The sequence below is a fragment of the Ovis canadensis genome, chromosome 7 (assembly GCF_042477335.2).
Source record: "Ovis canadensis isolate MfBH-ARS-UI-01 breed Bighorn chromosome 7, ARS-UI_OviCan_v2, whole genome shotgun sequence".
In the NCBI taxonomy this organism is placed as follows: Eukaryota; Metazoa; Chordata; class Mammalia; order Artiodactyla; family Bovidae; genus Ovis; species Ovis canadensis.
In genome coordinates, this window is record NC_091251.1 from 75,699,396 (window position 1) to 75,725,068 (window position 25,673).

At 55.2% G+C, this 25,673-nt stretch overlaps 2 protein-coding genes across 3 annotated transcripts; one reads left to right on the forward strand and one right to left on the reverse strand.

The window, feature by feature from the left end:
- Nucleotides 1–58: 58 nt before the first annotated feature.
- DUOXA2 (dual oxidase maturation factor 2) lies at nt 59–15,850 on the reverse strand. Of its 2 annotated transcripts, XM_069597915.1 has the most exons (10): nt 15,073–15,850; nt 12,667–14,070; nt 8,189–8,404; nt 6,201–7,942; nt 3,438–3,686; nt 2,309–2,366; nt 1,880–2,014; nt 1,411–1,624; nt 828–1,042; nt 59–441 (listed from the first exon to the last, which is right to left on the reverse strand). In XM_069597915.1, the coding sequence occupies exons 4-10, from the start codon at nt 6,279–6,281 to the stop codon at nt 248–250; spliced, it is 1,146 nt and encodes a 381-aa protein (XP_069454016.1). In that variant the 5' UTR covers nt 6,282–7,942; nt 8,189–8,404; nt 12,667–14,070; nt 15,073–15,850; the 3' UTR covers nt 59–247. The 2 variants fall into 2 exon arrangements, with proteins under 2 accessions (XP_069454016.1, XP_069454017.1); XM_069597916.1 differs by lacking the exons at nt 6,201–7,942; nt 8,189–8,404; nt 12,667–14,070; nt 15,073–15,850 and adding an exon at nt 4,819–5,587.
- Nucleotides 4,460–23,356, forward strand: DUOX2 (dual oxidase 2). The gene is made up of 33 exons (XM_069597920.1): nt 4,460–4,529; nt 4,794–4,883; nt 5,141–5,305; nt 5,901–6,088; nt 6,244–6,445; nt 6,550–6,716; nt 7,099–7,159; nt 7,295–7,391; nt 7,846–7,936; nt 8,213–8,315; nt 8,763–8,926; nt 9,457–9,632; nt 9,853–9,971; nt 10,334–10,471; nt 10,694–10,807; nt 10,997–11,199; nt 11,497–11,682; nt 12,768–12,993; nt 13,074–13,167; nt 15,040–15,231; nt 15,718–15,807; nt 16,242–16,325; nt 16,862–17,040; nt 17,181–17,411; nt 17,593–17,692; nt 18,405–18,454; nt 18,741–18,868; nt 19,123–19,276; nt 20,521–20,753; nt 20,975–21,133; nt 21,277–21,432; nt 21,542–21,670; nt 21,955–23,356. Exons 1-33 carry the CDS (start codon nt 4,460–4,462, stop codon nt 22,075–22,077), a joined length of 4,662 nt encoding a protein of 1,553 aa, XP_069454021.1. The 3' UTR covers nt 22,078–23,356.
- Nucleotides 23,357–25,673: the final 2,317 nt, after the last annotated feature.

Below are 25,673 nucleotides of genomic sequence, written 5' to 3' on the forward strand. Positions count from 1 at the left end.
TAGGGAAGTCTCGTATGCCCGGAAAGCCTTAAAAAGCCGGGGAAGACAATGGGGAGAGTTTCTAGAAAACAAAAGAGAAAGAATTTATTTCCAGCTCACCCTGGGAGACTCTTTCTCCGGAGCGGGGGTCACATCCGAGGCCACCGGCCTCTCCCACCGCGCTCCCGGAGCTCCTCCGCTCGGCGGGCACCGGCACCCCGGCCTGCGCGGGGACCAAGGCGGAGTAGGAGTCCGACGTTGAGTCCTTTCACAAGTTAGTACTGATGGTTAAGTCCGAGGCCCTGAACTGCTTATGCAGTGGGTTGCTGAGGACGAGAGGCGAGCTCCCCTTCGCTGGACTTTCGAGGTCCTTGACACTTCCTTCCAAGAAGAGGCGAAGAGCGCTGGGCCGAGCGTAGTGCAGACTCAACACCGCCGCTCCGAGCAGGAGGCACAGGACGCCTGCGATAGCGCAGTCGGGGCGGGGTTGGGGGTGGGTAAAGGAGGCTGTTAGGGCATCAGAGCCCGGCCTCCCCATCTCCATCTGTTAGAAGTATCTGCATTTCCTGCCCTCCCCCCCACACACACACCCGCAGAAAGATCTCTAGTTTGGAATACATGATACGCGGGTTCTCATGCTCAGTGGGGTAAGATACCGAAGGAACCCTTCCGAACTCCGTTCTCCTCCCTCATCTGCAAAGTAAGTGTAATAATGCCAGCGTCTACGAACTAGTGAGCGAGACAGATCAGATAATTTATGTGAACTCACTATGCAAACTGGAAAGCGCACACTGGTATAAATCCCGTCCCCGCTCCCAGCCACCGGGGGCGTGTTCCTCGGTCCTCACCAGTGGCCAGCGTGATCCAAAAGGCTGCGCCATAGTGAGTGGTGAGCTCGGAGGAGCCGAGGCGGAGCTGGCAGAGAGGCACGCTGGAGATAGAGGCGAAGGCGAACACCGAGAAGAGCGCGAAGGCGCCGGTGGTGAGGAGAGCCAGGCCTCCGTAGTGCGGAACCGGCATGGAGAGCAGCATGTTGGAGAGGAGCCAGAAGCAGAAGGCCACCCTGCGGGGAGGAGGCGGTGGCGCTGTGAGCCTGGTCCTCCAGCACGCCCGGCTTCCCACGGGCTTGCAGGCTCTACATCCCAACCCAGAATCAAAGTTCGGGGCTGGGATGGCAGAGGCGCAGGGAAACACCGGAGGGGAGTAGCCGGCGTTCAGCCGTTTCTGGTTCTCTTCGGATTCCGGCGGCCGGTACCGACCTCGTAACTATCTGCCCCCGGGGCTGCGATTCTCACCCCAAGCGCGTCAGGCTGCAGCGGGAACTCACATCTTCTAGCTCACGCGCCCCCACCCCACCTCCACCCCCACTTCCCCCCCCCACCCCCACCTCTGCCACATACACACACACACGGACGCAGAGTGTCTTCTCACCATAGAGTGGCCGAGGCGTAGTGTCCCGCCAGGCGGTATTGGCGGTAAACCCCGCAGGGGCTGCTCGGAGTGAACTTCTCCGCCAGATAGAGAACCGGGTACGGCAGCCCCTTCTCCAGGGCCTCCGTGTACGCCCCGGCATAGTTTTGGCCCACCCGCCAGACAAACTGCTCGTTGTAGTCGATGGTCTCGTTCAGCTGCTGCACTGGGGTCCCTGCGGATGGCGGCGAGGTTACCAGGCTGCGTACAGCTAGGACCCGGCGACTAAGCGGATTCAGTTGGGAAAGTGAGACTCCGAGAAAAATGGGTTTGGCAGCGGTTGAGGAAAACACCGATCAGTGAGGGCCAGAAGTTATTTGAACTTGTGGGATCTGTCCTCACAGGTCCCACAGCTGTTCCTGCCATCCTCCCCCGACCCATGGTGTCTGTCTGCCAACTCCAGGAGCTCACATAGCCGCAGCCCCCTCACCTGTGAGTGTGATATTAACACCCTCCAGGCCCACATGCAGACCGACGTGGGCTCGGACGCGTTCCACGCTGAAGGCCTTGTAGGATGTTTTGGTGCTAACGCTGCCGACTGACCATTCTGCGCTGAAGTGCGCCGCTGTGGGGAGACGCACACGGTGGGGGCGGGGAAAGGTCAGGGAGAAGATTGGGGACATGGAATTGGGAGAGTGGTGATGGGAGGTGGGAACTGGCACAGAGTTGGCGGGGGGTGGGTAGGGGGGCGTCTAGAGCCCAATCCATATACACGGTAAGGGTGGAAGCCTGGGTACTAGAAAGAGAATGGGAAGAGGGATTGGGAACCCAACCGAAGTTCTCCACTTGCCCAAGTGTCCTCTGGCCACCCCCTTCCTCACCACAGGTCCTCTCCCCATCCACTGCATGACACACTCACCCACAATTTCTGCTCCTATGAACAGGCTGAGAAGAACTCTCACCAACCAGAACCATCGCTGCAGGAGCACATACTGGGTCAGGTCTGGGTACTGCCTGACCAGATTCCCGCAGACCTCCCTTGACCCCATGCTGCCCTGGCCTTGAGTGACTCTGCAACTTCCCTCTCCTGCCCACCTTTCCCAGTTACATTCTTGACCTTTAAAGGCTGAAGTCAAGTCATGCAAGTACCTCTGAACCATTGGCATGTCTGATGTTTTCTGGCTGCGTGTTTCTACCTCCCTAGCCCCATTTCCCAGTCCACCCTGCCACTGGGCTGTCTCTACCTTATGCTCTCCCGCCACCCCCATCCCCCTTTTTCTCTGGCTATTGGTTCCTACTCCTGAAGCTGCTTCCTGCTCGGCTCACTGCCATGGTGAGGCTCAGTGAGTCCAGAAGTGCTAGGCAGGCAGGGGTCACCTCCCTCAGGAGAGGGAGGCCTCACGGTCTGGTCACCAGGTAGAGGAGGTGGGACACTACATCTCAGATATTACTAGGCATGCCAGTTTCCCAGAAAACCAACACAAGACCTGGGGAGCCTTGAGAAACAGACAACTGAGGTTCTGGGAGAGGGGGAAATCTAAGAAAAAGTGCCCAGTTTACCATAACTTTGAAGAAGTTGCTTTAGGATGGGGGCACACGACAACAAAGTGCAGAGGCGAAACATAGCAGTCTGAATTGCTGTTTTCTGTCCTCTTAGCCAGAGGTCATCACCCGGAGGTCAGGAAGGGGGTGGAAAGGGAGTGGAGGTGCAGCCTGGGGAGAGGAGGGGGTCCCTGCAGCAGGTGAAGCCTTGAACTGACCCCAGGATTACCAGACTGGACACCCACTCTCTGCAGCAGCCTCCTGAATGTTCCAGCTTGGGGGTCCTCTCTGAATGTCCTGCAGAGGCTTTCTCCCTATTCTTGGGAAGGGGTGCGTACTGGACCAGACTACTGGGGTGCTCCCCTTGTGTTGGCCTGGTTCAGTGTGCTTCAGCCTGACTCTTCATGAAAGACCCTGCTGCCCTCCTACCTGTCCTGAGTTCTCCAGAGACAAGCTGTCCAAGATGCCCTCCATCCCCCAGACCAGAGCTTCTACTACCCCCTTACCGAGTGGCCACGAATCCCGGGTAAGATGAGCAGGAAGCTGGCAGCCAAGACCAAGAACACGAGAATGACGATGAGTAGAGGGACACTGAGGCCGGCGGCATGCCGGGGCTGAGGGTAGAAGGGCAGCACACCATCCCACAGAGTCATGCTGCAGCCCGGCTGAGCTGGGTGTGTTCCAGCGGGGAGAGCAATCACTGGCCTTCGAGTCCAGGTCCCACTTCCCTTTACTCTGTCCCCTGGGTGCGAGCACTAGACCCAATGGAAAAGTCAAGTCTGAGCGTCTCCGCTCCCCTTTAAGGAAGCCAGCAGCCAGCTGCTCTCAGGCGCTCTGGATTGGCCGATACCTAGTTAGGCAAGTGGGAGAGCGGGCTCTGAGGGTTCGCTCTGCGTTTGGAAGTCGCATGGGACCTGAAACCCCTTTTATAGCAGCGTGAGCCGAGCGCTGAGCGCTGTCGGGACTTTGCAGCTGGGTCCCGGAGGGAAAAGATCATGCAAATAAGAGGCGGAGGTCATTATGCAAATGAGAGGAGCCCCACCCGCCTAGCAAGAGGGAGCGGCCCGGTCCAGATGCTCACATCTGGCGCTGGTCTAGCCTAAGTGGAACACCTGCACAGCTGGCCTCAGAGGATCCAGAGAGGAGGGTGAGAGTGAAGCTGGGGGTGGCTGAGGATCTGCGGAGCTGGGGAGGGAGGAAGTGAGGAGAGGCAGGAAGCAGAGCAGAGAGGCAGAGATTCCCAGAAAAAGACTTCTGACCCGACGGGATCCCTAAGCCAGAGGTTGGACCGGTACTTGGGACTTGATCTTCCCATCCCTCAGTGTCCATGGACAGGTATTCACTGAGGGATATGAGAGGCTTGTGCCCTTAAAAAAGTGCCCTGTCGGTGTGGGTTGTTGGCGATACTTCTAAAAGCTTCGCTCCAGAAATGGGGGTGGACACAGCTCGCGCCAGCTGTCAGCTGTGGGAGAGGCTGGCTCTGTGTTCCTCATGTACCACCTCCCACCCCGCTGGTCGCAGGGTCAACATGCTCCGCGGAAGGCCAGAGGTACTTGTGCTCCTGGGAATTCTGCTGTCTCTGCTCCTGGATCCAACGGGTAAGTACCAGGCGCTAGTTCCCTTGGGAGTTGGGGAAGGGATTGGTGCAGGCAAGAGGCTTCCTGCGGCTGGAATATGGGGTGAGATCGCTGCGCGGCTCAGCGAGATGGAAAACTTCCCGGCGCAGCCTAGAGGCCGCGGGAGCATCTCCACTTGGGTCGGGTTGGGGGCCCTCGGCTGGTTGGAGACGCGGACCGAGGCCATCGGGTCCCCCAGGGGTCGCAGGAAATCTAGCAATGAGCGGACCACTCTCTGACCCACAGGTGGCCAGGACTCATTCTCACTGACCTGGGAAGTGCAGCGCTATGACGGCTGGTTCAACAACCTGAGGCACCACGAGCGTGGCGCTGCGGGTGCGTCCTGCGGCCTGGGGTGGGGAACGGCTAGTGGAAGGCAGGGGTGCGGGAGAACCGGCGCGGAGAAGCCGGCGGGGAGGGAGCGCGCCGGCCAGACGCCCCGCTGCCTGCGCGGCCAGTTCCTATAAACACCTGAGGACTGAAAAAGGGGTCTCGTCCGTGGGAGTGGGGGTTGGAGGGAGGCGTAGGGCGAGGTTCAAGGGCTTGTTGGGAACGGCGTGCTCTGACAGAGCCCGGCTCCCTGCTTCCCACAGGCTCCCGACTGCAGCGCCTTGCACCGGCCAACTATGCGGACGGCGTGTATCAGGCTCTCGAGGAGCCGCTGCTGCCCAACCCGCGCAGACTCAGCAACGCAGCCACGCGGGGCAGCTCCGGGAGGCCGTCCGGCCGCAATCGCACGGTCCTGGGGGTTTTCTTCGGTGAGGGCAAATGGGAGAACAGTTTCGGTGAGGGTTGACCTGGCGCTTAGCTCAGCGCCTAAGGAGAGGGGCCCTGAGGCCGCCCTGCAAGTCCACAGGACACCGATCCACGACTTCGACCCACGTCCTCACCGTCCCCCAATCCATCCCCTCAGGCTACACTTGGAGACTTTCTTCGTCTTGGACGGATTTGAGGGTGTTGACCAGCGGTATTTTGCTCTCCTAATCTTTCACTTACCCCTTACTCCAACCCAGGAGTGCCACTAGCCTTCCCTGTAGCTCCTTGGAGCTAGGTCCCCTGCCGCCCCTCTCCTCACATTGTGAGGATTAACTTCTTTACCCCCGGAGAGGGAGGGGGAGGCACGATCTGTTAGGAGATGGGGACTGGCTCCGGGGAGCCCTTATACTTATTGTATTATTTTGATTCTCACCACGACCTGATGGGGGTGGGCGAGGAGGGTACTATAACCCCACTTTACAGATTAGAAGAAAGTTTTAGAGCTGGTGGAGCGGCGCTTGAATTGGAACATCTGTCTTTAGGCTCCCTGGCGGTGGGGAATAGCAATTCTTACCAGATTGAACCCCACGCCCGCAGGCTACCATGTGCTGTCGGACCTGGTCAGCGTGGAAAAGTCTGGCTGCCCAGCCGAGTTCCTCAACATCCACATCCCGCCCGGAGACCCGGTGTTCGACCGCGACCAGAGCGGGGACGTGGTCCTGCCCTTCCAGAGGAGCCGCTGGGACCCCGAGACCGGACAGAGCCCCAGCAACCCCCGGGACCTGGTGAGCGCGGCAGGCGGGGGTGGGGGGTTGGCGGGACCCGAGGCAACCGCGGAGAGGACCCCATCCCGCCGCACCCACCGCACCCGTGGGCCCTCACCCCTCCCAGACCCACCTGGCGGCTCGATCCCCGGCTCAGCCTCCCGCCGTCCCCGCAGACCAACGAGGTGACCGGCTGGCTGGACGGCAGCGCCATCTATGGCTCCTCGCACTCCTGGAGCGACGAGCTGCGGAGCTTCTCCGGGGGGGAACTGGCGTCGGGGCCCGACCCCGCTTTCCCGCGGGCCGCGCAGGCCCCGCTGCTCATGTGGACGCCGCCAGATCCCGCCACTGGCCGCCACGGGCCGCGGGGGCTATACGGTGAGGCGGCGGGGACCGGGCGGGGCGCGGTCGAGGGACGGCGAGGGGCGCCCCGCGGTCCAGCCCGCGCTCATCTCCTCCCTGCGTTCCCGCGGCGCCTGCAGCCTTCGGGGCCGAGCGAGGGAACCGCGAGCCCTTCCTGCAGGCGCTGGGTCTGCTCTGGTTCCGCTATCACAACCTGTGGGCGCAGAAGCTGGCCAGCCGGTACCCGCTCTGGGGGGACGAGGAGCTGTTCCAGCACGCGCGCAAGAGGGTCATCGCCACCTACCAGGTGGGTCCCCCACGGCCCGGTCCCCGGGAGACTCCAGAGCCCTCGGTCCTGGACGACCCCGCCAGAAACCACCACCTCCCTCCCCAGAGAGCTGCCATCTAGGACAAGCCCCTGAGGGTGATAAGCAGGCAAAGCGCTACTCACGCAGGAGGTTTTCTGATGATTATTTCTCAGCCCGCTCCCCACCCACCTGCCCTGGTTGCCTGTGGGGAACAGGAACCTCCACACCTCTCCGGTCTGAGAGTCTCTCCCGTCTGAGAGTCTCTCCCGTGACTGCCCCTGCCTGGTGCTCATCTCCCACCTAAGGCTTCCTTGAGCTCAGATCCCCCGTGGCCTGGCTGCTCCAGCGCTGGCCTCCCCTTTCCCCTCTCTTGACCCTCAGAATATCGCCATGTATGAGTGGCTGCCCAGCTTCCTGCAGCAAACACCTCCAAATTACACAGGTGAGGAACACTTGGGTTGAGGGGGTTCGGGGAGGGGGGTGATTAAGATCCATAGGACAAAGAAGACTGGTGGGTTCTTGTGATGAGAGTATGTGAGGGTAAGGAGCCTGTTTTTCTTATTACCCCTGTGGACAGAGTATCGCCCTTTCCTGGACCCCAGCATCTCCCCGGAGTTCCTGGCTGCCTCTGAGCAGTTCTTCTCCACCATGGTGCCCCCTGGCGTCTACATGAGGTGAGGGAAGGTCTGGCTGAGCAGCACATTGGCAGAGGTGAAGTTTCAGTGGCCTTGGGGCCACTCATATACCTTTCATATACCCCACCCCCATAGTTTCATGGGGAAAGAGAATCAGAATTTGGTCCCCTGAAACAGAACCCTTGGGTAGGAGTCCAGTCTTAACAGGGAGGTTTCTCCATTTCCTCCTAAGAGCTGAACTTCAGCTGCTGAGAGCAGGATTTGTCCAGCAGCTGTGTCACTCTTTTCCCTCCTTCCCTTCCTACCCTGCGTGGACAAAGAGCAACCTCTACCTCCAGTCTACACTGATTGCCAAATCCCTGCTGCAGTCAAGGAAGTTCAGAGGACACCCCTTAGTACTCACCAAATGCCCTCTGAATGCCTCACCCCACATCGGCCCCACCCCAGCCTCTTCCTTGAATTCTTTTACCGCATCCTTGATTCCCCATTTCAGAAATGCCAGCTGTCATTTCCAGATGGTCCTGAACGAGGGTTTTGGCAGCTCCCCAGCTCTCAGAGTCTGCAACAGCTACTGGATTCGGGAGGTCAGCCTGGGTTCAGGGACAAGGGAAGGTGGGTCAAGGTCAGTCTTGTCACACAGGCTCGGAAAAGCAACAATTCTAGTTCATAGGTGTTGCTGCCTCAGGGTGGTGGGAGATGAAGATAGAGTGATCAGAAAATTATCTGGGGACAGCAGCTCAACAGGGTCTAGGACTGGCCAAGGGCCCATTGTCCTGGGGTGCTGCAGTGGTCTGAGTGAGAGGGACCTCGCACTGAGGAGGAGCCTAAGGACCTACCTTGAGTGTGCTGTTTCTTTCCAGAATCCCAATCTGAACAGCTCTCAGGCAGTGAATCAGCTACTGCTGGGAATGGCCTCCCAGATCTCAGAGCTGGAGGACAGTACTGTGGTGGAAGATCTGAGGGGTAAGCACTGGAAGTAGAGGGGATGAGGGCCCAGAGGCCCGTGAGCCTGGGAACCCTTCTGGGTTAGTCACCAAGTAGGCCTAGGGTACCTACAATGTAAGAACACACACACAGCAAACAGCCATTAGAAAAAATTAGAGGAAAATAACTGTATTCTAAATTACCTACATCTGAGTATGTAGGGGGTAGCACAATTTCTGGCACTTAGGTCTCTAAAGGTTTTTGTCCAGTACCATCTTGAGGTTAAGGAGGTGGGATGGGGAATTTGGTGACTAGAACCATCCTGAGTCTTAGGGGAAGAGTTTTGCCAGAAAAATTGCCCCTGGTCACAAATGGTGACATTGACATGTGCTGGATATGGGTAATGCCAACAGCCCAATTCAAGGCTGTTGGGTAAAGAAGGGTTAGTGGGACTGAGCCTAGAGCCAGGTCCTCTCTCCTCCTTAGATTACTGGCCTGGCCCTGGCAAGTTCTCTCGCACTGACTACGTGGCCAGCAGCATCCAACGTGGCCGAGACATGGGGCTGCCCAGCTATAGCCAAGCCCTGCAGGCCTTGGGGCTGATGATCCCGAGGAACTGGAGTGACCTCAACCCCAATGTGGACCCTCAGGTCAGAAATAGTGATGATAATAATGGCAACTAAAGCTTTCTTGAGGTGATACTAAGTCCTTTACATGTGTAACCCATTAAATCTGTGTGAAGAACATTATAGAGTAGGCACCATCATTGTCCCCATTTTACCGATGACATAATTGTTAAGTCCATGTCGGAGGCAGGATTCAAATTCAGGCATCTGATTCCAGACTATCCTCACCGCTACTCTGTACCATTTCTGCAGAGTGACCCCTGGCTGGGGAGCCATTGTCCTATTCCTGCAGGGTCTTGCCCCATGGGATGGATGACCCTGAAGCTGCTGGTCACTGGAGACAGACAATCTGGGTGGTGACACACTGGTCCTCCCACCAGACTTGTCACCACCTGAGGGGGCTGCCTAGAAAGAGGAGACTCCCTCAGGGCTGAGCAGCAAGCCAGGCCACGGATGGGGTCCCATGTTTGAGGGATGGGGCAGTAGTGGCCGCCCTCCTAACACAAAACCACACACGTATGCTCACATACTCCTCACCTCCTGTGGTGCTCCAGGTGCTGGAGGCCACGGCGGCCCTGTACAACCAGGACCTGTCCCGGCTGGAGCTACTCCCCGGGGGGCTCCTGGAGAGCCACGGGGACCCTGGACCCCTCTTCAGCACCATTGTCCTTGATCAGTTTGTGCGACTGCGGGATGGCGACCGCTACTGGTTTGAGAACAGCAGGAATGGGTAAGGCCTGCCTGGCTCCCACCTCAGACTCTGTCTTGGCCTGGACCCCAGACCCTCTGCCTGTGAATGGCCTCCGTGGGCCCTTGACTCTCAGATGGCCCACAACTCCCTCCCCAAATCCTCTGGGTCTATTTGTCTCATCTGGGTCCCCAGGCCCGAGTTTGCTGGAGACCTGTGATCCCTTCTCATCCCAAACAATTCCTGGCTTTCCCCAACTTAGGCTCTTCTCTCCAGAGGAAATTGCAGAAATTAGAAGCACCACTCTTCGGGATGTGCTGGTGGCTGTCACCAATGTGGACCCTGACACCCTGCAGCCCAATGTCTTTATTTGGCAGAATGGTGGGTGGCCTGGGAGAGCACAAGAAATGGTGGCAGAGAAGGGGCAGAGGTTGTGTGTGTGGGGTCACTTGGTGCTGTCTCAGGGGCTAGGTACCAGGCAGTTCCCTCTGTGTTGGTCTGGGAGGCCTGCATTAGGTGCCTCCCCCAGTAGAGACTAGACGGTTTGCAGGCTGCACCTTGTGGTCGGGTTGGGGTGATGCTGAGAGGTGGAATGTGGAAGAGGAACTTTTGAGGGGAACAAGTTCCAGGGAGGTGGGTCTGGGAGGGAGTGGCTACCTGGCCCTTTACAGGAGAAGAGGGGAAGGATGCCTGCGAAGGAGTGGGATGCTCAGGCCTTGAGACCTTCTGTGCCTTTCCCTCAGGTGCACCCTGCCCTCAGCCCCAACAGCTCACAACCGAAGACCTGCCCCACTGTGTGCCCCTGACCGAGATTCATTACTTCGAGGGCAGTGGTCCTGGTTTTGGCATCACCATCGTGGCTTTGTGCTGTCTTCCACTAGGTAAGCCCTTCAGCCGCCTTGCCCATGTCTCTTCTCTCAGCTCCCCTCCTCTCCACGGACTGTCCCCACCCCTTGTTACTGACTGACCTGTAGGGTTCAGTCCTGAGTTCATTTGAAGCCAGCCTTAGGATGCCTTGGGAAGGGAGGGGGAGCAGCCAGGGCCTTGGCGAACCCACAGGTGAGGGGCGCCTCTCCCCACTGGCTCCTTCTGACCCCCTTCAGTGAGCCTACTTGTCTCTGGGGTGGTGGCCTATTTCCGGGGCCGAGAGCACAAGAAGCTCCAAAGGAAAGGCAAAGAGAGTGTGAAGAAGGAAGCAGCCAGTGATGGAGTGTCAGGTGAGATGGGGCCAAGGGGAGGGAAGGGGGAAGAGAACTGAAGGTGTGGGGTGCTGTGAAAGAACCAGCTTACAGATGTGGAGGGAAAGCCAGGCTTCGGGGTGCTGGCTCAGACTGGAACTGGCCTGAGGGCTGGAGCCTGGGAAGCTCTGCTGAAATGCTCTGCCCTGCCCGTTGTCCCTTCCCTAGCAATGGAGTGGCCAGGCCCCCGGGAGAGGGGCTATCCAGTCACCATCCAGCTGCTCCCAGACCGGCGGCTGCAGGTTGTGGACCGGCGGCTCTCTGTGCTCCGCACCATCCAGCTGCAGCCCCCACAACAGGTCAACCTCATCCTGTCCAGCAACCGCGGATGCCGCGCCCTGCTGCTCAAGATCCCCAAGGAGTATGATCTGGTATGGCCCAGCCAGCCTCCCTGGCCTGGGCTGCCCTCGCCCATTTCCCTTCTCACGGCGGGTCCTCTCAGGTCACCCTGTCCTCAGCTGCGGGGTTCGTCTGTGAGGGCTGACACTGGGAGGAGGCACTGCTTTCCGAGGTCCCCACCCAACTCTCCCTTTCACCCCCTTGGGCCGCTCACTGGGCCCTAGCCGGGTTGGAATGGGGGCCTTTTAGTTTCCTTCCCCCAACCTAAGGACCTCTGAGGGGAGGCTGAGCCAGGAGCTTGAGCATTGGCATGGCCTTCCTTCTGCCAGGTGCTGCTGTTTAACTCCCAGGAAGAGCGGGGCGCCTTCGTGCAGCATCTGCGGGGCTTCTGTGAGAACTGGTCTCTGGGCCTGGAGGTGGCTCACATGAGCGAGTATGAGCTGTTCAGGAAAGCTGTGACCAAAGAGCAGCGGGAACGCATCCTGGAGGTTTTCTTCAGACATCTTTTTGCCCAGGTGCTGTGACCAGGCCTTTTGGAGGCAGAAAGGGCCCAGGGGTAGGAGGAAACCTGGACAGTACCCTGTCTAGAGTGCACTGAGCTTCTGTCCTGCAGGCTGGAAACAGACAGCCCCGCTGGAACCCAGGATTTGCTACTCACTAGGGCATCGCCTTAAGCAAATTACATTGCCTCTGCTCTGTTTTCAGTTTCCTTGTCTATAAAAAAGTGATTAAAATAGGATCCATCCCCTTGGGTTATGAGGATTCAGGAAGATAGTCTACGTTTGTGGTCTTCAAAGTGTGCTCCCTGGACCAACAGTAACAGCCTCATCTGGGAATTTGTTAGAAATTTAAGTCCTCAGGCCCTTCCCCCAGACCTAGGAAATCAGGAACTAAGAAGCTGGCACCCACAAGCCCTCCAGAGGATTCTGATTCACTCTAAAGTTTGATAAACACTGTTCTATGTACAATGTTTAGCCCAAGTGCTTGGTACATGATTGCATGTAATGCATGGAAGTTACATATATGGGCTTCCTTGGTGGTTCAATGGTAAAGAATCTACCTGCCAATGCAGGAGATGCAGGTTCAATCCCTGGGTCAGGCAAATCCCCTGGAGAAGGAAATGACAACCCACTCCAGTATTCTTGCCTGGGAAATCCCATGGACAGAGGAGCCTGGTGGGCTACAGTCCATGGGGTCACAACAGAGTTAGACATGACTTAGCCACTAAACCACAATAAGTTACATGTATGTGACTTTTAAAATCAGGCACATGGCAACCCTGTCTGAACTGACAAAAGAGCATATCTTTAGCCCCTTCCTGCCTTCCATTCATGGCTGCTGCAGTTTCTGTCACTGGTGTAGGCTCTTTCACTTGGCATTCCTAAACACTGTCCCTCCTTGCTCCCACCCCATCCCCTGCTACATTCGCCCCTCTGCAGGAGAGCAGAAGCCCAAGTCAGAAGTTTGTCTAATGACCATGAGCAACCACCAGGGCTCACCTTTCTGATCCAGACTTCGGGAGATGAGAAGGGTCACTGAACTGCTTCCAGCCCAGGCCTCAACTCTTCCTCTCCCTCCCTCTGCTGCTGTCCAAGTACAGGTGCTGGATATCAACCAGGTGGATGCAGGGACCCTGCTCTTGGACTCATCGCAAAAGGTGCGGGAGGCCCTGACGTGTGAGCTGAGCCGGGCCGAGTTTGCCGAGTCCCTGGGCCTCAAGCCCCAGGACATGTTTGTGGAGTCCATGTTTTCTCTGGCTGACAAGGATGGCAATGGCTACCTGTCCTTCCGGGAGTTCCTGGACGTCCTGGTGGTCTTCATGAAAGGTGAGGGGATGGGTGGACCATCCCAGGTGCCAAGTATCTTTTAGCAGAGAGGTGACAGGGATGCCCCTGTCTCTTCCCAGGCTCCCCGGAGGACAAGTCCCGCCTGATGTTCACCATGTATGACCTTGATGGGAATGGCTTCCTCTCCAAGGACGAGTTCTTCACCATGATGCGGTATGGGGTGGGCCCCTCCAGTTCTGAGATGTCTTGGTATTAAAAACAGGAAAACAGGTTAGGTCAGAGGAGGGTAGGTGAGGAGGTTATGTGGCCATCTGCACTGAGAGGCGGCCTAGACACTGCATCCTGGATGCCCAGAGCATCCAGCTTCAAAGTTTATCTGGCCAGGCCCCTGCGCCCAGAAGGGTCTGTTTCTTCAGTCAACACCAGCCAGAAAATTCTCCCAACTGAAAAAACACAAGCAACATCAAGATGACCAGTAACAAAGCCAACCAACCTCTTTTGGATGCTGTCAGGTCTTTGCTAACTCTTCTTTTTTAAAAAAATTTTTCTTATTTTGGTTGCGCTGGGTTTCGTTGCTATATGTGGGCTTTCTCTAGTTGCGGCAAGCAGGGGCTACACTCTTGTGGAGTGCAGGCTGTAGACAAGTGGGCTCAGTAGCTGTGGCACACTGGCTTTAGTTGCCCCAAGTCTTGTGGGGCATTCCTGGACCAGGGATTGACCCCGCGTCCCCTGCACTGGCAGGCGGATTCTTATCCACTGGATCACCAGGGAACTCAGGTCTTGGCTGATTCTTCTAAGGTTGTGCTTTACACAGTGAGAGCATGAATCCTGGAGGACAGATGCCCTTGGTCACTGCCGATCTTAATCACCAGGACAGGCAGGAGGAGAAAAACAGAATGTTGTTCTATATTTCAAACTTTCTCTCTTCCTGCTTCTTAAGCCATTTCTGGTTGTGGTGTGCCAATAAAGACCAGTTTTGGGCTCATAGACATCTAATTCCTGAAGACAGTGCTCCAGTAACCCAGGTTCCTGCAGCTCTACAAGGACAGGGTTCATATCTCATCCACTTCCTCCACACAGTGACTGGCACATAGCAGGCATTTGATGCATAGGCAACTGTATCAGATGAGACAAATGAGCAAATGAATCAACAGAATGCAAAAAACAGCTCAGATCTTTTTAACTTTTCTACCCCTGCAAACTTTACTCATTGCTTTCCATGATCTCCTTCACTGCGACTTCTTTTGCAGACCAGATACAACAGCTGGACATGGGCTTCTGAAAGGGCTCGGGTGAAGCGGATTGCAGTTGTCCCTTGCTGGGTGTGCTGCTGCAGGACCCTCTGGGAGAGGGTTTCTGCCCCTGGGGGCTAAGCTCCCACCTCCTCGTCCTATACTCAGCGTGGCTCTGGCTCAGTCTCACCCTGAGCAAGTGGGATGATGTATTTTTAAAAAATGTGATGGCAGTTGTTTGCTGTGCCATGCAGGCAAAGCTTTTTTTTCTGTTGGGCTCAACACAAATGTGCGTGTGTGTTTGCTCGTGTCCCAAAGTGCACCGAAGAAAAAAGTATGGCCACTGTAGGTGCTGTCACGTTGGGTATAGAGACACTTCTGCCTGCGCCCCAGGGTGTTGGCACAAGGAAGCGGAAGCCATTGTGGCTACATCTCCTCCCTCAGCTCCCAACTGTCTGTGCCCCCACTCAACCATGAATGGGGTGCCCGGCATGGGTGTGGGAGGTATCAACACGAGACAGCCTGCCACTCGAGTGGGCCGTGGCACACCTGGACACGTCCCTACACACAGTGGACATTTATCCCAGCTGTAGATGCCCCCCGTTTGAGGGCTGCTTTCTCTAACTGGTCAAGGTCACTTTCAGTTTTGTTCTGCCTTTCGGGCCGTGGCCACCCCACCCAGCTTAGCGTCAGCAGCAGGCTGGTGAACACCTTCTCGGTGCCATTTCCTGGGTCACTGGCAACCACACTAGATAGTCTGGGACCCGCCCCACCCAGCACCTGCCTGCCTAAACCTGACCTGGCCGGGTGACAGGCTGCTTTCTTCTTGGGTTCCCCTCACCCCCCGACCCAGGTCCTTCATTGAGATCTCCAACAACTGCCTGACCAAGACCCAGCTGGCCGAGGTGGTGGAGTCCATGTTCCGGGAGTCAGGCTTCCAGGACAAGCAGGAGCTGACGTGGGAAGACTTCCACTTCATGCTGCGGGACCACGACAGTGAGCTCCGTCGAACGCAGCTCTGTGTCAGAGGTGGAGGAGGAGGTGTGTGAGTTTGGAAGGCGTCAGGGATGGGCGCATCTTCAAAATGTCAGTTCCTGGTGCACAGTACTCAGGTCTTACTTCTCTTAGTCCTTGGTGCCTAGTACAGAGCCAGGCATATGTAACCAAGGGTGTCACCTACAGTTGTGCAATTTGTACACAAAGGTGCCCACGGAGGGGTCAGGGCAGGCAGAAATCTAGCCTACATGCTGCACACCAGCCACGCACATTGATCTGGGGTGAGTCTGGCCAGAGGATGAGCCCCCATTTTCTGTATACAAAGAATCTGCAGGGCTGCATCCACCTGGAGGGGGACCCTTTTCTTAATTGCACAAAGTTGCCACATTGTCTAGCAGTGGCCACCCTGTGTGGGTGCTCCGTGTGGGCAGTGAGGGGAGCAAGGCTGGAGAGGATATGGGGATGTGACCAAGTCACTGCCCTGCAGCCATCCTAGGATGGTCACCTCCCCACACTCTTGGGGAAGCCTGTCCAGCTTCTTGTTCTCCTCTCCAGGTGTTGGAGACATTTTTAAACCAAACATCAGCTCTCGAGTGTCATTCATCGCTCGGACTTCTGAAGAACGGTGAGCGGGAATGGGGCATGGGGAGGTGTCCTGACTGGGTCCCCTGCAGAGAAACAAAGCAAGTAGGGCTGGTGAGATCAGCTCCTGGGCCAGATATTTGCCCTCTGAAAGTAGCTCTTAACGCACGGTTGTTCTGAGTCTGTATTCCGGCTGCATAACACACATACCCACATACCCACTACTGTTCAGGAGCCTGGCTCTCTCTGCCCCTCCAGGATGCAATCATCACACAGAACAGATGACCTGACCATATCCATTCCTTCAGTCCTGCCTTCTATCAGGACCCCTCTCTGATCAGTTTTATGGGCAGGTTCTGTGGACAGAAATGAATCCCAGGATCTACCCTCTCCCAGCCCACCCTCAATCCTGACATGGCAGTTCTTCTCCTGCCTGCAAAGACAAAGGGATCATGAGCCCCATTTTTCTTTCCTCAGTTCTTGCCCTCAGAGAGTGGGGCTCCCTGCCTCGAAAGCCCCGGAGTTGGGAGGCCCTGGGCTGAAGAAGAGGTTTGGCAAAAAGTGAGTGCTTTCTAGAACCTTGATCCACAAAGACACGGGGAGAAGTCTTGGAGTGCTGGTCTGCCCACTTCTACCCACAAGAGACCATCCTGAGACTCATTCCACATGTCCCTGACCTGGCTGGCAGGCTGTTGAGTCGAATGACTCTTCAACCTCTTCCAACTTCTGCACCCTACTCTTCAGGCCAGGGGCCTGGCACTCGATGCAACACCAAGATGGCAGGGAGGGGTCCCCTGGCTCCTGGCTGCTTTGGGCACAGCAGTGAGGCCTGGGTAGGGAGCAGGAAGAGGGATGGATAGGACAGATAGGGGAAAGTGGAGATGGAGTAGTGGGGAGATGGAAGAGTGGGTGGACAGGGCAAGTCAAGGTGAGTGGTAACAGCTTGGGAGAGTGGGAGTCACCCGCCAGAAGCTTTTTCTTTCATCTATTGTGGCCCATCCTGACCTCTGCCAGAGCACCAGGTCTCCTTTATAAGGTGGCACTTAGGGGAGGCCAGGATGCCCTGACCTCAGGCCACCTGCCTCCCATTGCTGCAGGGCAGGGGTGCCCCCTCCCCGGCTGTACACGGAGGCGCTGCAGGAGAAGATGCAGCGGGGCTTCCTGGCTCAGAAGCTGCAGCAGTACAAGCGCTTCGTGGAGAACTACCGGCGGCACATCGTGTGCGTGGCTGTCTTCTCGGCCATCTGTGCCGGACTGTTTGTGGAGCGTGCTTACTGTAAGAGTTTCAAGTTGCAGAAGGGGAGGTGTGAGAGCCTTCTGGTTGTTTTTCCCGAACCTCAGCATCCGGCCTGGGGGACGCAGGTGTTCTGACTCAGGCCTCTGTGCTGTGCTGATCCACCCCAACTCTACCCCCAGACTACGCCTTTGCCTCGCCACCCTCGGGCATTGCACAGACCACTTTTGTGGGCATCATCCTGTCGCGCGGCACAGCGGCCAGCGTCTCCTTCATGTTCTCCTACATCCTGCTCACCATGTGCCGCAACCTCATCACCTTCCTGAGAGAGACCTTCCTCAACCGCTACGTGCCCTTCGACGCCGCCGTGGACTTCCATCGCTGGATCGCCATGGCCGCTGTGGTCCTGGCCAGTATGTGGCACCTGGGCATGCTTGCCATGGCTTCAGGCCCCTGGGTCTAGCTGTGGGGGAGACAGTGGGGAGACTGGAGCTCCTTGTACTTCCTTTTCTCCTCCCTGTGCCTCCTGTCTCCTCGGGGCTGGAGTTAGGGTTGGCCCTGGGAGGCATCTCTAACAGGATCTGTCTCTTTCAGTTTTACACAGTGCTGGCCACGTGGTGAATGTCTACATCTTCTCAGTCAGCCCCCTCAGTCTGCTGGCCTGCATCTTTCCCAGCGTCTTTGTGAATGACGGGTCAGTTCTGGGGAGGGCCCCCCTTGGGAATTCTGGGGCAGGCCTAAGGGTACAACAGAAAAGAGGTAGATGGCCCTAGACTCTCCACTCTCTCACTGAGTGAGGGTGAGAAATTAGCATCCTGAGGAAGCTGAGAGATGACTTTTTTGCCCTCAGGAAGGAAGCTGGCCATAACTGGCCAGGAAAGGACTTTTGGAGATGAAGTTGGATACTCTTTCCCATGTGTACCTGACACACAGCTTGGTTTCTCAGCCTGCCGTCCATTCACTGGGCAAATATTTATGGAACATGTCTATGTGTCCATCCCGGAGCCAGAGAGTGAGAATGCCAAGATACATGCAGTCGTTCAACAAGTATTTCTTGAACACTGCGTCTGTGCCTGGCATTGTTTAAGCATAGTGATAGAGCATAGAGGTAAGCTCCCTGCCCTCATGGAGCTTACAGAATGTGAACCAGGCTTACAGAATATGAACTCAAGAAAGCAAAGGTTAGCTGCAGTAGGACAATTCAAGATTATACAGGAAGAACTGCTTTGAGATCAGAGAGTAGAACACAGGAGGCTGGGGCCCATGTTCTTTGGAAGGATCCCTGGTCGTCTGGGTAGAAGCCCAGGAACCTCCGTATTCAAGGCCATCAGGAACAGAGTCACATTGCAACAGTGCTGGAGCTCTTCCTGCCCCAGCCTGAGGTTCTGGGTGTCTTTGCCCTACAGGTCCAAGCTTCCCCAGAAGTTCTACTGGTGGTTCTTCCAGACAGTCCCAGGTAAAGAGTAGATGGTATGTGGAGTCTCGGGGTTCTGTCTGAGGACTTCTGATTTTGTCTTCATCTTCCCATGAATACGCACTTGTCTATAGTGTTGACAGTTTCCCTTTGAAGACTCCAGGACAAGCCTTAGTTCCAGCTTCTTTGGTTAAGCTGTTCTGGGAGCCAGGGAGGAATGAAGCAGGCCAAGGGAGGAGAGCAGAATGGAGACATGCTCTCTGCTACTCTCAGCCCAGGCTGAGGCCCTGAGACCAGGACTGTCTGACCCTGTCTCCGCCTCCCCCAGGTATGACAGGGGTGCTCCTGCTCCTGGTTCTTGCCATCATGTACGTCTTTGCTTCCCACCACTTCCGACGCCGCAGCTTCCGGGGCTTCTGGTTGACCCACCACCTCTACATCCTGCTCTATGTGCTGGTGAGGGACTTCTCTGGGCAGGGCTAGGCCACAGGGCAGAGATGAGCATCATGATGTGGGGAGGGAGCGCGCTGAATTGGACTCAAAAGCTTAGATTGAGGCCCTGAGATCTGAGGCCACAGTCTGTGGAGCAGTGCCAGCTCCGTGCCCTCAGCCCAGGCCCAGGGCCCGAGCAGGAAGTGTCTGGGTAAGGTGGGTACAGAAAGGGGGCTGGCCGGCTGCGCCTGTGCTGTACTAACTGGCTATGTCTTCAGCTCATCATCCACGGCAGCTTTGCCCTGATCCAGCTGCCCCGTTTCCACATCTACTTCCTGGTCCCAGCGCTTATCTACATGGGGGACAAGCTGGTGAGCCTGAGCCGGAAGAAGGTGGAGATTGGCGTGGTGAAGGCGCAGCTGCTGCCTTCAGGTACCAAGCTGGCCTGACCTCGGGTGGGGAGCATGGGAGGTCAACTCATGGGATGTGGGGAGACCGCTTCCCAGGCCTCCTCACCCCATTGTTGTTTCTGAGACACTCTGGGGAGCCCTAAGGTTTTCTTGATGGAACTGCAGCCCCCAGAATGTCTGGACTTAGTTTCCAGGACTTGCACACAGTGAAAGGTGACTATGAGAAGAGCCAGCTGAAAGGTGTTCAGAGGGGTTTAAGGACTACAAAGACCAGTACGTGCGTGGCCTGGGAGCAGGGCAGGGTACCGAACATCCCTCTCCCATTTCTTCACTCGGAAAAACCCCTCTTCAGAGACAGACAAATGGCCCAGACCACAAGGGTCTGTTGAGAGTCAGTGCTGGCCAGAGCAGGGATTCACGTCACCATAGAGGGTGGTGGAAGATATTTAAGGGTTGTGGGGCTGGCTGACCCTCAGAACTCACATAGTAAGAAAGTTAACCTCATTCAACTTTATATCAATCAAGATTACTTAAGAGCAAAGTCTCAGCATGGTCTTCGCATGCCTTTTGCACCCGCCAGTACATGCAAATCTCCTTTTTCCACAATGAAAGAACAAGCCTGAGGCTCAGCTGTGGTCCAGCTAAAACAGGATCCAGCTAAAACAGGATCCAGCTAAAACGTGATAAAATGTGGTACTTTCTATTTAGAGCACATAACACTTAGGTGTGTAAGGTGGTGGTGAAGAGCTTGGCCTCTAGAGCTAGATGGAGCACATGACACTGGTTTTCCACCTGCCTCAGTGACCTAAATGTTCTTCTCAAGGTAAACTGAGTTGAAAAAATAAGTCAATTTAAAGAAAAACATCAGGTCAATGATAATGCGGGAGGATAAGCACATAAGTCCCACCACAAAGGTAACGTTCACATGCTGGAAATTTGGTAAACACTGAGGTGGTACTTGGGGAGCCTGAGGTCCCCTGGCCTAGGACACTGGTATCCAGGACAGTGGTGTCAGCCTGGGCCCTTAGTGGGAGGAAGCAGCAAAGAGGAGGGGAGGGGCTAGAACAGGGGAGCAAAGAAGCCCAGCTCTTACGTTACCCAAGAAACAGAGAAAAGGGTCCTCCAACCCCCAACCCAGAAGCCCTAGCTCAGATCATGTGGCTGCTCCCTGTGCCTGAGGTTGTGGCGAGGACAGGGCACCTGCTGGTTCTCAGGTACCAGGAACAAGCCCTCTGATCCCTGCCCATCCCTGCCCACGACCCTCAGGAGTGACCCACCTGGAGTTCCAGCGGCCCCAAGGCTTTGAGTACAAGTCAGGACAGTGGGTGCGGATCGCCTGCCTGGCTCTGGGGACCAATGAGTACCACCCCTTCACGCTGACATCAGCGCCCCATGAAGAGACGCTTAGCCTGCACATCCGGGCGGTGGGGCCGTGGACCACCCGCCTCAGGGAGACCTACTCACTTCCAACGGGTGACAGCTCTGCCAAATATCCAAAGGTGCCCATCATTGGGGCCACTTTTGGGGGCTCTAGCATTGACAGAAAGTCCCCAGCCTTCCTGACCCCAGGATAAGATGCTTTAGCTACCCCCAAGCCAGACTGGGAGAGGGCTGGGGTGCCTCAAAGAGACTGGTTCTCCCTGTCTCTCTTCCCCCACATTATCTAATCTTAGAGCTGGGGAAGGGCCAGGCTCATCTCATCTTTTTCTTCTGTTGGCAGCTGTACCTCGATGGGCCATTTGGAGAGGGCCATCAGGAGTGGCATAAGTTTGAGGTGTCAGTGCTAGTGGGAGGGGGCATTGGGGTCACCCCCTTTGCCTCTATCCTCAAAGACCTGGTCTTCAAGTCATCCTTGGGGAGCCAAATGCTCTGTAAAAAGGTGAGTGTTTACTCTCGTCCATTCTTCAAAGAAATACGGACAGACAGCCTGATTGTGTCCCCACATCACAGCAAAGCAGCATGATAAAAAGCCGGTGGCTCCTTGAGCTGAGCTGAGTCAAAGCCCTAGTCATGTGTCCCCAGATCTACTTCATCTGGGTGACGCGGACCCAGCGGCAGTTTGAGTGGCTGGCTGACATTATCCGGGAGGTGGAGGAGAATGACTGCCAGGACCTCGTGTCCGTGCATATCTACATCACCCAGCTGGCCGAGAAGTTTGACCTCAGGACCACCATGCTGGTGCGTCAGGGCTGGCCAGGGGGCGACTCTGTGGGTGTGTGGGTGGGCCGAGCAAGGCAGGATGGCCAAGGCACTGGCTGTGACCTTCTTCCTCTGCTCCCTCCCCCAGTACATCTGTGAGCGGCACTTCCAGAAGGTGCTGAACCGGAGTCTGTTCACGGGCTTGCGCTCTATCACCCACTTTGGCCGTCCCCCCTTTGAACGCTTTTTCTGTTCTCTGCAGGAGGTCCACCCAAAGGTCAGTCACACCCCAACCATCCTGCCCCTGCCAGGACTTCCTGGCCCTTGAAGAGCCTGCAGCTGTGTCCTGAGCAGAGGACCTCAGGATGGGGTCCAGGGTTGGAGGAGGGCTTTAAATCCCACCCCTGCCTCCCCAGTTCAAGCCTCCTCCTCCTCAGCGCCTGAGGTCAATGCCCTGGTCACTCCAGTCAGGCTTGGGAAGCCGCTCCTGGGGAGTGAGCATCTCAAGGCCACAGGCCTCTCCTCTGCAACCACTGCCCCCTCCCCCCCAACACTTGATAGGTGCGGAAGATCGGGGTGTTCAGCTGCGGCCCTCCAGGAATGACCAAGAATGTAGAGAAGGCCTGTCAGCTCATCAACCAGCAGGACCAGGCCCACTTCGTGCACCACTATGAGAACTTCTGAGCCCACCTTCCCTGGTTCCCGGTCCCTCCATGGACAAGCCCTGCCAACAGTTTCTGTCAGAATTCACCTCAGGCCTCAGCCAGAGAGCTGAAAGGGCCTCGCCCTCATTGCCCCATCTGTCCCAGGCTCTGAGAAGTTAGCAGAGACATTTGCAGCTCACATCACAGCAGGCTGTGGCAGATAAAAGTGGGGAAGTCTATGCCTTGTGATAACTGAGGTGAAGATACGACCGCGTTTTTTCTGCTAGATCCCCACGTCTTTTTCCCTTCCACAAAATCAGTGTATAGTGTTGGTGTTTTCTTGGCCTAGGCATTTGAGGGAGGATGGGGTGGGGGTACCTGGTGTGAAGAGAGGGAAAATCTCCTCAGAGCCCAGCTTAGAAGCTGCAGTGTTAAACCTGGCAGCCCAACTGTCTCAGTTCAGTCTCTGAGGGCTTTGCCCTCCAGCTCTACCCCAAAGCCCTTCCTGCTCCTAGGGGATCAGGAACGCTGAGGGACCACCAGTGACGCCCACTGCCCTCACCTCTTGGCAGACCCACCTCTTCCTGCTGGAGCAGCCCCTCAGCTCCAGTACCACGGGAGCCCAGCCTCTCTGCCCATCATCCAGAGTCCCCTCTTGGCTCCCCACCTTCACAGGAGTTGGATGACCAGCTGTCCCAGTTTGCCCAGGACTCTTCCAGTCTTAGCACTGAAAGTCTCTTGTCCTAGGAAACCCCTCAGTTCCAGGCAAATCAGGACAGTCGGTCACCTTCCACAGGAGCCAACCTGGGACATCCCCTCCATACTCTTTAAGACCCTTCCTTTTCCTTCTTCAAGTGGCTCCTTCCTCAAAAGCTAAGCTTTAATTAAAAAAAAATTTTTTAGCATAATTTACACATAGTAAAATGCACAAATCTTAAAGCTACCATACACAACACGTGTTACTACTACTATCCCGATGAAGATCTAGGACATCTGCATCACCCCAGAAACTTCCCTTATACCCTTGTCAGTCCACTGCCCCCAACCCTTGGCAGCAACCACTGATGTGAATCATTTTATCACCCCAGATTCGTTTGTTCATATTGAATGTATTCTTTGGAAACTGGCTTCTTTCACTCAACACAATGTCTCTGTGATTCACCCATGTTATTGTGTTTCTCAGTAGTTTGTTCTTTTTTCATGCTGTGTCAAGCTCCATTGTAGAGATGTACCACAGTTTGTTTATGGAGTCTTTTGTTGATAGACATTTAGATTGTTTCTTGTTTCTGATAATTATGAATAAAACTACTATGAACTTTCTTACGACTTATTATTGTTTGGTGTACATACTGCACTCATTCCCAAGAGGGTATGTATCTTGGAATGGAATTGCTGGGTCATAGAGTCCACCAGCCAGCGGGACTTGTGGCAGGGAGAGTTTTAGGCCGTCTCCACTTTCCCGCCCCAGGCTTCTCTCTCCGTTGGTTCTATTCTACCTCTTCTGACAGGTCAAATGCCTTGAGCCCCCTACCCTCTGTACTGAAGGAATCTCTGAGAGAACTGGAAAGACACTAGATCAGGGGCCAAGAGACCTGGACACTACTGCTGACTCTGCTTATAAGTAGCTACAGAAGAAAATCCCGTAACTTCTCTGAGCTTGTTTACTCGTGTATTAAAATGTCTGTGTGGATATTAGGAAGACAGATAGTGATACTGCCCCAGAAAATTATACAGATGAGGAAATGTATGAGAATATATTGTACATTGCAGTGGATGATGATTATTAGCCTACCTATCTCCTAACAGCATCAGACCTATAGGCCTCCAGCCCTCCTGCCCCTCGCCGGGTAGACAACCAGTCATTAATTCCAAACTCCAGCCCCTTAAGTCTCAGCCTTAGCTGTATTCCCAAATGTGGCCCATCGGTGCCTTCCTTATTCCTTTCTAAAGACCATTCAAAATATCTGTCTGTCTCATCCGAACTCACCTATCCTTGCGAGGCTAGCACATGTTGTTGACATGGCTGTAATGATTCTCCATAATCTCTACTCAGCCTTATATTCCCTCATGCTTGGGCCTGACTGAAGTTCTCCTGAAGACTCTGTGATCACTCTTGCCCAGGATCCAGAGAAGGGCGACAGGGGGACATCTGTGCCACCAAGATCTTAGGTAGCCTCAGATGACACCCAGCCTGTCTAGCACTAGTCCTGACACCATACCCTAGCCAAGTTCCAGATGTCAGACTGAAGCATGTATTCATATGATCCGGCTACTGTCTAACCTTGCCCAGTTTCCAGAAAGCCACATGTTGCGTGAGAGAAGTCAAGGACTTGCAGAGAGGATAGAAGTGTTTTCAGCGTGGTTATTCACCAGAACTTCAACTGGCCCCACCCTTCCTGGAACTTCGAGGCCAAGTCTTGGGAAATGAATTGAAAGGCAGGATCAGGCAGCAAGCAGGCAATATACCTTTGGATTGAGATATGAGCTCACAGACTGCACAAATGGGACCATGAGTGCAGGGGAGAGGTTAGACACTGGAAAATATGTAAACATAGGAGGCCACCAAAACTTCCAGAGAAAGAGGACTAGGGAAAGATGACTCAGGAAAATTTAACAGACCTGTTTATATCTTATATCTGAGAAAGAAAGCAAATCTTTTCTACTCAGGTCACAGATATAGGTCTCAGGTCCTAGGACAGAGCCCAGCCCAAGCCCTGCCTTGGGCATGGGAATGGGGTTGGGAATGGAACAGGCGTAGAGAAGGAATAGGGTGGGATTGGAGGGAAGTGGGGCTGGAGATGGAGAGGATGAGGATGAGACTGGGTGAAAGGGCTTCAGGGTCAGGTGGCAAAGGAGTACATGAAGGTGTGGGGAGGTGCTGAGGCTGAGCTCTAGGAGAAAGACATGAAGGCTAGCTCTTTGCCTTTCCCCCCAAATTTCCAGACCCAGCACCATTTGAGAGGGGAGAAAGTTGATAAGATGTGGTAAACTTCCCATCCACTTTCCATCCACTTACAAGTATTCCTGAGTGCCTGTGTGCATGCTAAGCTGCTTCAGTCGTGTCTGACTCTCTGTGACTGTATGGGCTGTAACCTGTCAGGCTCCTCTGTCCAAGAGATTCTCTAGGCAAGAATACTGGAGTGGGTTGTCAAGCCCTCCTCCAGGCGATCTTCCCAAGCTAGTGATTGAACCCATGTCTCTTATGTCTCTTGCATTAATAGGCAGGTTCTTTACCACTAGCACCACCTGGGAAGCCCCAAGAATTTTTGAGTAAGGGGAGCCAATTTAGCATAGTTGTTAAGAGTGAGGGATTTTGAGTCAAACTGGGTCACCAGCTGGGTGACCTTGAGCAAACAAAGGAACTCTCAGTGCATTTTGCCTCTTCATAAAAGGGGGAAAATCCAATGATAAAATTCAATTCAATTCAACAAACATATGCTGAGCTTTTATTAGTCCCAGGCAAGATTCAGCTCCCATGGAACTTCTCTGTTAATGGGAGCAAATGGATAAGAAACAAGGAAAGAAACAACAGAAAGATAATCCTAGATCATGATAAAGAGATTCAAAAATAATAAAACAATAATCTGAAAGTGAATCATTAAAGGGAGCCCTTTAGATAAGATGATTAAGGAAAGG

What these genes read in the sequence shown, in the direction of transcription:
- DUOX2 (XM_069597920.1), top strand. Translation starts at nt 4,460, where the DNA reads ATGCTCCGCGGAAGGCCAGAGGTACTTGTGCTCCTGGGAATTCTGCTG. An exon ending in ACAGCTACTGGATTCGGGAG is followed by an intron (nt 7,937 to 8,212) that starts GTCAGCCTGGGT and finishes GTTTCTTTCCAG; the next exon opens with AATCCCAATCTGAACAGCTC. An exon ending in TCCCCAAGGAGTATGATCTG is followed by an intron (nt 11,200 to 11,496) that starts GTATGGCCCAGC and finishes TCCTTCTGCCAG; the next exon opens with GTGCTGCTGTTTAACTCCCA.
- DUOXA2 (XM_069597915.1), bottom strand. Translation starts at nt 6,281, where the DNA reads ATGGCGCTGCCGTCCAGCCAGCCGGTCACCTCGTTGGTCTGCGGGGAC. An exon ending in CCGGGATTCGTGGCCACTCG is followed by an intron (nt 2,367 to 3,437) that starts GTAAGGGGGTAG and finishes GTGCTCCTGCAG; the next exon opens with CGATGGTTCTGGTTGGTGAG. An exon ending in TGTTAATATCACACTCACAG is followed by an intron (nt 1,625 to 1,879) that starts GTGAGGGGGCTG and finishes CGCCATCCGCAG; the next exon opens with GGACCCCAGTGCAGCAGCTG.